Source organism: Strongylocentrotus purpuratus, unplaced genomic scaffold (genome assembly GCF_000002235.5).
Source record: "Strongylocentrotus purpuratus isolate Spur 01 unplaced genomic scaffold, Spur_5.0 spur5_scaffold_3, whole genome shotgun sequence".
Classification (NCBI taxonomy): Eukaryota; Metazoa; Echinodermata; class Echinoidea; order Camarodonta; family Strongylocentrotidae; genus Strongylocentrotus; species Strongylocentrotus purpuratus.
In genome coordinates, this window is record NW_022145609.1 from 31,955,721 (window position 1) to 31,967,386 (window position 11,666).

Genomic DNA, 11,666 nt, shown 5'->3' on the forward strand with positions numbered 1-11,666 from the left:
CTTATACTTATTCTTATATTTATATCCTGCTTATACTTATATTTATACTCCTGCTCATACTTATACTTATATTTAACTCCTGCTCATACTTATACTCAGGGGGGTTCAACTCCGCTTCTGCATCCGTCTAGCCATGGGGAAATTTTGGAGGGTCAAAAGTGCACACTGCTTCCACTTTTCATGTATTAGCCTATGAAGACGACAAATTTTTAGTGCACCAGCGAAATGGGGATTTTGGACTGCGCGCAGCGCGCAAAATATTTAAATTAAAATTTGGAATATTCATGAGCTCTTTTCCACCTATTAGCATATTATCGCAATGAAAAAAAGACAATGCGCATGCGTTGTTATATCGACAGAATCCTTAATTGGGCCAGATAAAATGTAGAACAAAGGTCAGAGTTGGGGAGGTGTGTGTGTGTGGGGACGGGGGGGGGGGGGGGGGGGGGGGGGGGGGTAATCTAATTTTAAATGGTTCACTTCGTTGGGGCCACAAGTACATTTTAAAAAATTCAGTTCAGTTAAAAGGCAAAAATAATGACCCCATTTCACTGTGGTACCTCAATTCATTTTTTGCCTCTTTTTTTTTTGTTCATTTATTAACTTTAACTTACTAATATTTTTTAAATCAGACAAATTGCACTGATCATTTAGCCCACTTAACAAGTGATATTTTCATATCTTTAGTGTCTAAATAATGAATCATTCTCACCTCGACTTCAATGATCTTCATATTGTGCCCCATCCCCAATTAAATTTCAATTTTGTCTCGTTCTTTTCGTTCTTGCATTCGTCGCCTCTGATTTTTTTTTTAAATTTGCCCCCCCCCCAACAGTATCATTTTCAATACAAGGACCCCTTCTGATATTGACATTTCCATAGGATCTATTACCCTCCCCCCCCCCCAATCCCCACCCCAATTACCTATGCTTTCATCATTTTGGCATCGACTTATTCTTTATTTAACCCCCCCCCCCCCCCCCCCACCTCATCTTTATTGTAAACCATTTTTTATACTGCATTTATACATTAGTCTTGCCCACTCTCTCTCTCATTAGGAAAGATGGTTAAATCTATCTCGCTGATGCCAGATATAAACAAACATCAAAAGGTCGAACACCATACTCAATTCTACACAAGACTGTATCAGCCCCCATCTCACCTCAGTCATACAGCATCATCATTACAGAGTGCCTACATCATCATAATCACCAGCATCGTCACATATATTTCACAAAATAAGAAAATGAAAAGAACAGATTTAAGCAGTATTAACTAATTTATTAACTTTTATGAACTCATTTATCAACATATTTGTTTCTATTAAGATCTTTTTAAATCCAACATGACATCAAAAAAAGGATGACAAATGGATGGGGAGGGGGGGGGGGGGTGCTGTCTCTTGAATTCAAATTTTTCAGTTGTAAAAGTTTACAGTAGATTTTGAACAAAATATTCAAAATTATTATGTAAAGCACAGGTATATACTGAGTTTTATATTAGTACTTTATCTTACATAGGACATTATTGTTGTTGTTTTTACTACTACTGGTACCTGTATTATCATTATTATTACTGGTATTATCATGATCATTGTCGTTATTGTTACTATTTTTAATATTGTTATTATTATTAATGTTATTAATTATATTACTACAGTATTACTAATGAACTACATCATTTTATTCCCCCCCCCCCTTCAATTTACTATTCAGTTCAGCATCCCTATATTTTTGTCAGAACTTGACTTAAGATTAAATATTAAAAAACTATGTTACATGTTCACACATTTAAAAGAACAAATGATTACTTTCATGATCCTCGATATATCTTCTTCTTCTTCTTCTTCTGGTAATCTTCAAAAGGCGTTGTAGCCTAACGATTACAAGTGGTGTGAGGAAGACAGAATGTTTCTAAGTGGGATAAGGAGAGTAGATGCATCAGAAGTAGTCCCTGGAAGTTCTCTGGACTGTCATCATGCACTTATTTGCTGGAAGTCAGTTCCATTAACTTTGGGACAGAGTGTTGGGCAAATACAAACTTGTCTATGTCGCTTCTGGCTTGGTGCAACTGGAGGGTCATGTCATGGTACTTCCTGCTCGTGATTTGTTAAAGCCCGTCTGTACTAGTTTGACCAGGGGGATTAGACCACCTTGCAAGGTCACTGACAGGTGGTTATCTCATCATATCAGCTCTCAATTAATATAAGAAAAAGGGGATCATGGGGGACCAACAGTCACCGATTAGGCATTGTTTGCTATATAGAGGGCGCAAGTAGCTATAAGTAGTGCAGTGGGAAAATTTTCAAGGGAGAGCGGAGAGACCATTGACTATCTTATGCACCATTCCCAGTCTTCTTGCAGAGTGCCTTGTAGTTGTAGATATAGTAGGCAACTAAAAGGTGCTGATCATCTCAGTCAAACTGCTGGTTCTCTTGTGGTCCCCATTGTGAAGTAGCGTCCTGGACATCTTAGATGTTGTAGGGATCCCAGACACCGGAACAGATCTCAAGATGAGGGTGGACTAGGGACTTGTACAAAAGAAGCCTGGGTATCAAACCATGCAGCTTGGGACAACCTGCATATTAAAAACAAAAAGAGAGGAGAAATCAAATAAGATTAAAACTGCTGCATTATATTGGATTTTCAAAAATAGTACCTCCCCACTTTTTGTAGGTCTTGCATTTTAATTTTATTAAAAAATGATAAACTTATGTCTATCTGATAGGGCCTTTTTTGAAGAGAAGAGTAAAGGTTTAGATGTATTTCCAATTTATTTTAAGTTATTATCTATTAGTCCAAAATGAGTGCGATGTTGGCATGGGCTTAGCCTTAGATTATACAGCCTAAATATGTTCGAACTTTATACAAACATACCTTGCCAGAGTTCAACTTAGGTGTCCTGTTCCTGAGATCTACACCATAACATACGATGATCAGGTACTGGTAGTCTCTGTTGCACCTCTGTGGTCATTATCTGCTTCTTGGTTCCATAGGATCTACAATTAAAAGAAAACAGAAACTTAGTAAGGTTTGTGCAAGTAATAGTATCAAATGCTTGCATTAGTTATCAGTTCATGTCCTTTAAACTAGAGTTAGAAATACCCATGCCATACCAAATAAAAAGGGGGTAGCATATAGTCCTGAAACTTTACTGTAAACAAGGTAAATATTCGGACATTAGTAATACGCAAATAATATAAACCTATTTTCTCTCTAAAGTCTAAACATGTCATTTTCCTCTAAATATTTCAAACAAGTCACAGTGCCATAACTTAGAAGTTAGATCTAGATCTAGAGCACAATCAAGAAAAAAGAGTGGTGGGGGTGGGGGTGGGGGTAAAATTAGGAAGCTAGGAAGTGACACCCTTTTTGTTTTGTTCTTGTCTAGTCTATCTAGCCTACATCCGAACTAAGCTGGACCTGGATACATAATGCCACACTAGCATGACTAGATCTAGACTAGACCGAATTTTCCGTCTCTTTCGTTCGTTAGCCTCTTATTGGGGTAGGGTCGGCTCTCGAGAGCCGACCCTACCCCAATAAGAGGCTAACGAACGAAAGAGACGGAAAATTCGGTCTAGATCTAGACTAGACCCTAGCCTAGGCCAGGGCCTAGTCTATGCCTTAATTAGCCTGAATTTTCTGTCTCTTTCGTTCGTTAGCCTCTGATTTGGGTAGGGTTGGCTAAAGAGAGGAGCCGACTCTACCCAAATCAGAGGCTAACGAACGAAAGAGACAGAAAATTCAGACTAGATTGTGCTATGAATACTAGCCTAGGCTTTACAGTAAGACTAAAGTGTAGCCTACACTGTAAAGTTATAGCCGCGCCAGCTCAGGAAACGCAGTCGCTTCTTGGTGGAGTGTTACAGCCGGCTAGCACCGGCGAATTGAAAATCATAAACCGCTCGACGAAATCGCATCGGCTTGGACTAGCAATGAGCCATTTGCGCAGTCTACAACAGGTCTACATCTACCATTGATTACTATCGGTAATCAAGCTGTGAACCTAACTTAAAATTATGAGATGTGCTGTAATGAAATAACCTACGGTAAACTCCTGATTATTTCTAAAAAATATTACCGTCGACGACTTAAATTAGAGTTAATTCAATCAGTTAATATTCTTTGGTAAGACAAAAGAAAGGGATGGGATAGGGAATAATACGTTGTGACAATGCGGAGAGCCCCTCACTGCAATGACGAACACATCACAATTATTTCAGAGACCTTCACACAAAATGGATCTTTACTTACTTTTCTTGATATCATAGGGTATCACTCCGATGTCAATGTTCGCCTGAAGATTTTCTGCTTCACTGAGATGTACTTGACAAACTTCTATTATAATAGAAATTCACTTAAAAGAAAAGTGTGTCCTTGTTCGTAATTGAAAAATTTCAAAGTCGCAGTTCATACAACCGCCATTTTCGTCATTTTCTTGCTCAAATCGTAGGGAATTCTGGGAATGCAAAAAATGTTTTATGCATGACCTAATACATAAAACATTTTGTCGATGGCCAATCAACAAACAGTAATTGGCGTATTTTTTACGTCATTGCTCATGAATATTCATTGACCCTCCAAAACCGTCGTTCAAATCGGACAAAACCCCCATAATGCATCCAATGCAAAACCTATGAAATGTCAAAGGTCAAGATTTTAGTTGGCCCTCTAGTCCTCCTACGGAGGACATACGTGTATGATCGAATCTCTTTGCTTATACTTATATTTATACTCCTGCTCATACTTATACTTATATTTATACTCCTGCTCATACTTATACTTATATTTATACTCCTGCTTATGCTTATACTTGTAGTTATAGTTGTATACTTATACTTTATTGGTGACTTACTTGGTTCCATGCCACAAGGGCCACTGGTACGGACGTTGTCCAGAAAGTCCAGAGCGAAGGTCCTCGCTTGAGGGAAAGTCAGTCTAACATGGGCGGCGCAGATGCTAACCAGGCACGCCCCTAAAACCAATCTCAAACTTAACATGATGATAGTGTTGACAGGATGAATCCAGACAAACTGTCTCTACGAAATCCCGGGGAAAGAGATGATGCCGCTTAATAACAAGTATAATGATGTCCTCAACGAGTTGCAATGATGAAAGTGTTATCAATGGCAGTGTCGTCTGACACCGTTTGAGCTCAGATGGAGCGACCAGCAACCAATACCAATAATTCGTTATCACCTTTAAGAGAAGTTTAGACTAAGGAATATGGCTCTTTCACATTAGAAGCTGTAAATAAATTGTGGCGATTGCGAAGATCTCTGTTTAAATGCGTGCGACTCGTTCACTGACGGCGCGCAACAATGAGAGAAGGTTTTTAATTCAGTTCTATTGATCACCGATACTCAACTCGGCTCGATCAAGAGCAAAAGTGTGAGCACGAGAGAGAGAGAGAGAGAGAGAGAGAGGACGGGAGAAAGAGAGAGAGAGAGAGAGAGCGAAATTACGCACACACCGACGTAGTGATTGTGTGTCCATGAGATAGAGAAAGAAAGAATTTCTTTGTTTGTGTTAGCTGTCCGCTGTATGCTTATCAAAGTACTTGTATTATATAATATGCGAGGGCGACACCGTCCGGCACCGGGCCGGTACAAATTGGTACCAAAAAGAGTCTCCATGACGAGGCCTTTTATTCTAGGTCAAGTTTCACGAGGAAAATATTAATAAAACATATTATAATATCTAATGGCATATTCAGATTTCTGAGCATGACAAACACAGACTTTGGGAAGACCTCAGAATAGACGCCGTGACGAAGCGGTATATATTCTAGGTCAAGAATTGGAAGAAGATACAAAATTATGTAAAGCGGGATTAGTGTTTATGAACTTATCAATAAGGTAAAAATTTAATGATAAATGAGAAAACTGAAAGTAAAAATATCTTACGAGAGAGTTAGTTCATTACGCTGCAATTCAGTCAAGGTAAATAATATATAGAACTGTTTTGGATTAGTTAAGACCCAATTACTCTGGGCACAGAACAATATCCCTTTCAGTGGAGAACTTGATTATATCCATTGCTTATGTCAATTTGATTCGAGGGCACAAATTCTTCGTTTTTTCACGAAGAACTTTAAAGGTAAAGACCAGTTATGGTCATGCGATTGCATTGTGAAAGAAACCTTGTGGAATCGATCAGAAAAGGTTGATCATCTAGCATCTAGCATCTGCAAGGTTCTGGAATCATCAAAATGATAAGAAATTTGGCCCATTCTTCGTAAAGTTACAAGCACTATACACAGAAAGTTGTATATGGGACTACCCTATATCTCTCACAGACCATGAGAGAAACAAATTTACCAAATATATGAATTAGTAGGCGGTTTCCCGGCAAATTTTTTATCATCATGTATTAGTCAAAACATATTCTTTCACATGATTGGTAATGAGAGCTTCCATTTCATTTTTTGAAATTGGGGCGTTTCCAATACTGGTCTTTACATTTAATCCTTTTAATTCGCAAAAAGAAGAAAAAGTACACGTGTGTGCGCACACAAATGTGTGTGTGTGTGTGTGTGTGTGTGTGTGCGCAGTGTTTTAGTGTGTTAGTATAGTAAAAAAAAAGGAAAAACGTCGTAATTTCATGCTTGTAGTATTCAACAACAAATATAGAACCATCTCCCATCTTATATCTCTATCACACACACCCACACACTCCCACATGCGTAATCACTCACACACACATAACCCTATCGATATGAATGATAATACAGTAATATAACTTCCTCAGACAAAGAATTTTTCGTTTTTTCACAATCATTTGCCAACGAATATATTTATAGGCACTGTATATAATGTCATAAAAATATAATTTTCTCTTTAAATTGGAGTGTAACCATATTCAATGCAATTAAAATGACTTAGATATGAAAGCAAACATAAAGAAGTGTTTACGATAATAATAATCTTAATCTAGAAGAAAGGAATGGTATATAAATGTTTTTTTATTTCTGATCTTGTGTACCTGTATAAATATGTATGAATAAATGAATAAAAATGTATGAATTGTGTTTGTAAACAAGGAAAATAATAAAACAAATTGTTTGTGAAAATTTTACATTTGCTGTTACAATATTTTGCATTAGAAAGCAGTTAAAAGCAAATGAGTAGCTTGCGTATGAAACGGGGGTCATAATTGGGAATGTAAACTATTCTGTGAACGTAAAGAGTTTATTGAATGAACACGCCTTTGTTAAACACCGTACTTGTGTTTTCGTTTCATTTGTACAGTTCATTAAATACTTCTTGTGTGCTCTTGGAATCAAGCTGGCTTCTTGAAAGGCGTTTTTTCGGACTCTCGAAGCTTAAAAGCACAGCATGCATGTATTGATAAGCTCTTGTAATTATGCCGTTGTTTTGATTTATTTTTTACCCTGCTCGTTTTCTCAAATAAACCACATTGTGGCGTCTCGACATGAAACCATAATTTCCATCTTCAGTCGACTAACTCTTTCCTTCCCAAAGTCATTGTTATGTATTCGCTAATGACATCAAGGACCTTGTTATTTGTAAAAAGCTTAATCGCAAGGACCACATACTGATTGATTATTCACTCAAGTGAAGATACCTTATGAGCCAACAAAAATGCAGAGTTGCAATTGATTGTTTTGTAAGGAAGTGTAGTAGAAGGCGTGAGAAAACTTACTTCTAATCAGGGGCAGCTCTATACCAAAATAAGTTGAACCCGGAACAGGGGAAGAATTGATATGAAAAGTGTAATAAAATCGAACATAGTTCCTTTTGAATTCCAATCCAAAGAGAAAAGAATGTTTAAGGTTACTTTATGTTTTACAAGTTAAAAGGTCTTCTGCAAGTCACACGGTACAACATTGCATAACACCCATTTTTTTTCTTACTAAAGAAAATAATTTATCATTATCATGATGATAATATAATGATTAGATATCAATTTGTTAATGGTGCGACTATTATTACTTTAACAACTATATTTCTACTAATACTACTACTACTGTCTACTACTACTACTACTACTACTACTACTACTACTACTACTACTACTACTATTACTACTACTACTACTTCTACTACTGCTGCTGCTACTTAAAAAATGTACTACTACTACTTCTACTACTGCTGCTGCTACTTCAAAAATGTACTACTACTACTTCTACTACTAATTATAGTTTCAACAGCCTTCTGTTGAACAAAAATGTCTTCAAAATTGTGGCTTCCGTTGTAAAGGAGATGGTGGAATAAGTCACAGTGAACAACTTATTGATATACAGGTCAATTGTGTGTTTTGTAATGTCAAGTCATAATGGTTCTTACTGACGCAGTTTGGGGCATGGGCAAGATGGGGTAAAATCGGCCGAACTGTGGAGTCTGTTTCGGGAACTCAGTCTCTGGTGGCTTAACCCGACAACTTTCTTTTGTCAATAAGAGAAGTTTGTTGTTAGTAAACAATATTTTCCTTCCCCAGATCATACTCAGGTGAATGGGTCGCCAACATTTCTGACTTCAAGGCCATAAAACCAAGACGACTTTCAAGTAAAGGGGAGTTATGGTCACAATCACATAAATCTTTTCAACTTATTTTTGGTGTCTGTTTGTATGTATATCCGCGCAAACCAACCAAAGAGTGATTTTCTTTTGAGATTAATTTCGATGTGGGTCTTTTCTGTCTCCCTGCTTCCCCAAGAGTGTGCATGAGCCATGATACCGATCAGTCGAGTGTAATGCAATTCAGAGGACACAGTTTGGTTTAGGAGGCATGGATGTATTTTATAAGACAACTTCCTTCAAATAAGAAAAGAAAAGAAAATGGTATTGTGTAGACGTTCATTTGGGATTCAAGGCTCCTTTAGCTATTCCCTTTTGGGTATTACAGCTTCATAATATTTCTTTGATGCTGCTCCTATTCTAGTTTTATATTCACATTTATATTCATACCTGAAAATTTACTCATGATTCTCTCTTTATTCTTCTCCTTCTTTTCTCTTCCTCTCTCTCTCTCTCTCTCTCTCTCTCTCTCTCTCTCTCTCTCTCTCCCTGTTGGTATTTTTATTTCCCCTGCCACACCGCCATCCCTATCTCTTCCCCCTTTCTCACTGCCTCTCTCGCCGCCTCTATCCATTCATATCTCTCTCTCTCTCTCACGCACTCACACACACACACACACACACACACACACACACACACACACACGCACGCACACACACACACACACGCACACACACTCTCTCTCTCTATCTGTTCTCACTCTCAACTTATTTGCACACATACCAAAACACACACTTATACACACACATCCTACAAACACTCGCGCGCACACTTGACAATAATTTCCCATTCATGATGTTATCTCTCATTATTTTCATTCTTTTGTTTAAAACCCAGTAGTTGGATCACATATTTGTTTATAATAATTAATAAAACGATATTGCCTTAAAGGTACTATGTCCCATTTGCAGGCCCAAAAAATGAAAAAGTTAAATTCCAACTGCATTTGAAAGATAATACTAATTTAGAACTTCCCTAAAAAAGGTGGGGCTTGAAAATGTCTTCAAGTGGAAAATAACGACTATTAGTTGTCAAAACGACTTTAGGGCTATAGAGCCCAAAACTAATAGTCTTGATTTTCAGACAATAATTGTACCGAATGGTCATACGTTTTATGCTGCGCAAAGATTCAATCAGTTTAATCTTGGCCATCACAAGAAGTGGGTTATTGATGTAGACAAACGCTCATGTATCCTTTACAACTCTTTTCATGTATGTTATTACCAAAGAAGGAAAAAAGCCAGTCAGTCACTCAATAGTGTCTGACAGTGAAGTCTAGCAAGTAAACGGGTTTCCTTGCATAATTTGAATATGAGGACACTGCTAACGTTTAAATTTCACAGATAGGACATACATGACATATTCATAATTCCTCACAACTTTGATGGCGCTGTTGAAAATCATGACGAATAAGTACCGAGTACTGCTCAGCTTTAAACCTATTACAATTAAATCAGTTGTAGAGTAGACTTAAAATATTCTTTAAATTGGAAAAGGGTTGTTCCATTCTAGGTTTGCAGGGATTGGAGGGCTCAATCCCGCCCGATGCATTTATACAAGTTCTCCACCCCTAAAGTAAAATATTTATTATAAATAAATTTAAGCAAGGCACATCCCTGATAGCAGACTGACGTCTTAAAGACGTCATAAATTGGTCGTAAAGTGGTAAACACGTCGTACGTCGTATGGACGACGTAATTATGACGTCATTATGACGTCTTCAAAAGACTATTTTTTCCAAGATAATTTTTGTCGCATTGACGACGTCATAACGACGTCATAATGACGTCTTTAAAGGACTAATTTTTTCAAGATATTTTTTGTCTTCTCGACGACGTCATAATGACGTCTTTAAAAGACTCTTTTTTCCAAGATAATTTTTGTCGTATTAACGACGTCATTTTGACGTCATTTTGACGTCTTTAAAAGACTATTTTTCCAAGCTAATTTTTGTCGTATTAACGACGTGATAACGACGTCATAATGACGTCTTTAAAGGACTAATTTTTTCAAGATAATTTTTGTCTTCTCGACGACGTCATTATGACGTCTTTAAAAGACTATTTTTTCCAAGATAATTTTTGTCGTATTAACGACGTCATAAAGACGTCATTTTGACGTCTTTAAAAGACTATTTTTTCCAAGCTAATTTTTGTCGTATCGACGACGTCATTATGACGTCTTTAAAAGACTAATTTTTCCAATGTAATGTTGTCGTATTGACGACGTGCTAACGACGTCATTATGACGACTTTAAAAGACTTATTTTTCCAATGTAATGTTGTCGTATTGACGACGTGATAACGACGTCATTATGACGTCTTTAAAAGACTATTTTTCTCCAAGCTAATTTTTGTCGTATCGACGACGTCATTATGACGTCTTTAAAAGACTAATTTTTCCAATGTAATGTTGTCGTATTGACGACGTGCTAACGACGTCATTATGACGACTTTAAAAGACTTATTTTTCCAATGTAATGTTGTCGTATTGACGACGTGCTAACGACGTCATTATGACGACTTTAAAAGACTTATTTTTCCAATGTAATGTTGTCGTATTGACGACGTGATAACGACGTCATTATGACGTCTTTAAAAGACTAATTTTTCCAATGTAATGTTGTCGTATTGACGACGTGCTAACGACGTCATTATGACGACTTTAAAAGACTTATTTTTCCAATGTAATGTTGTCGTATTGACGACGTGATAACGACGTCATTATGACGTCTTTAAAAGACTATTTTTTCCAAGCTAATTTTTGTCGTATCGACGACGTCATTATGACGTCTTTAAAAGACTAATTTTTCCAATGTAATGTTGTCGTATTGACGACGTGCTAACGACGTCATTATGACGACTTTAAAAGACTTATTTTTCCAATGTAATGTTGTCGTATTGACGACGTGCTAACGACGTCATTATGACGACTTTAAAAGACTTATTTTTCCAATGTAATGTTGTCGTATTGACGACGTGATAACGACGTCATTATGACGTCTTTAAAAGACTAATTTTTTCCAATGTAATTTTTGTCGTATTGACGACGTCATTACGACGTCATTATGACCTCTTTAAAATACTATTTTTTCCAAGATACTTGTTGTCGTATCGACGACGTC

At 37.0% G+C, this 11,666-nt stretch overlaps 1 protein-coding gene and 1 long non-coding RNA gene across 4 annotated transcripts in view; both read right to left on the reverse strand.

The window, feature by feature from the left end:
- The window catches only part of LOC578616, a 58,686-nt gene extending 53,347 nt beyond the window's left edge, over positions 1-5,339 (reverse strand). For 2 of the 3 annotated variants that reach the window (XM_030996127.1, XM_030996129.1), the window contains exon 1: positions 4,858-5,339. In XM_030996127.1, the coding sequence (XP_030851987.1) occupies positions 4,858-5,002 (145 nt within the window). In that variant the 5' untranslated portion in view covers positions 5,003-5,339. The remainder of the gene's footprint in view (positions 1-4,857) is intronic. The other variant, XM_030996128.1, reaches the window with a different exon arrangement.
- On the reverse strand, positions 2,072-4,562 carry LOC105446210. The gene is made up of 3 exons (XR_004066119.1): positions 4,257-4,562; positions 2,877-2,998; positions 2,072-2,577 (listed from the first exon to the last, which is right to left on the reverse strand). It is a non-coding gene; the product is annotated as an uncharacterized LOC105446210 (long non-coding RNA).
- Positions 5,340-11,666: the final 6,327 nt, after the last annotated feature.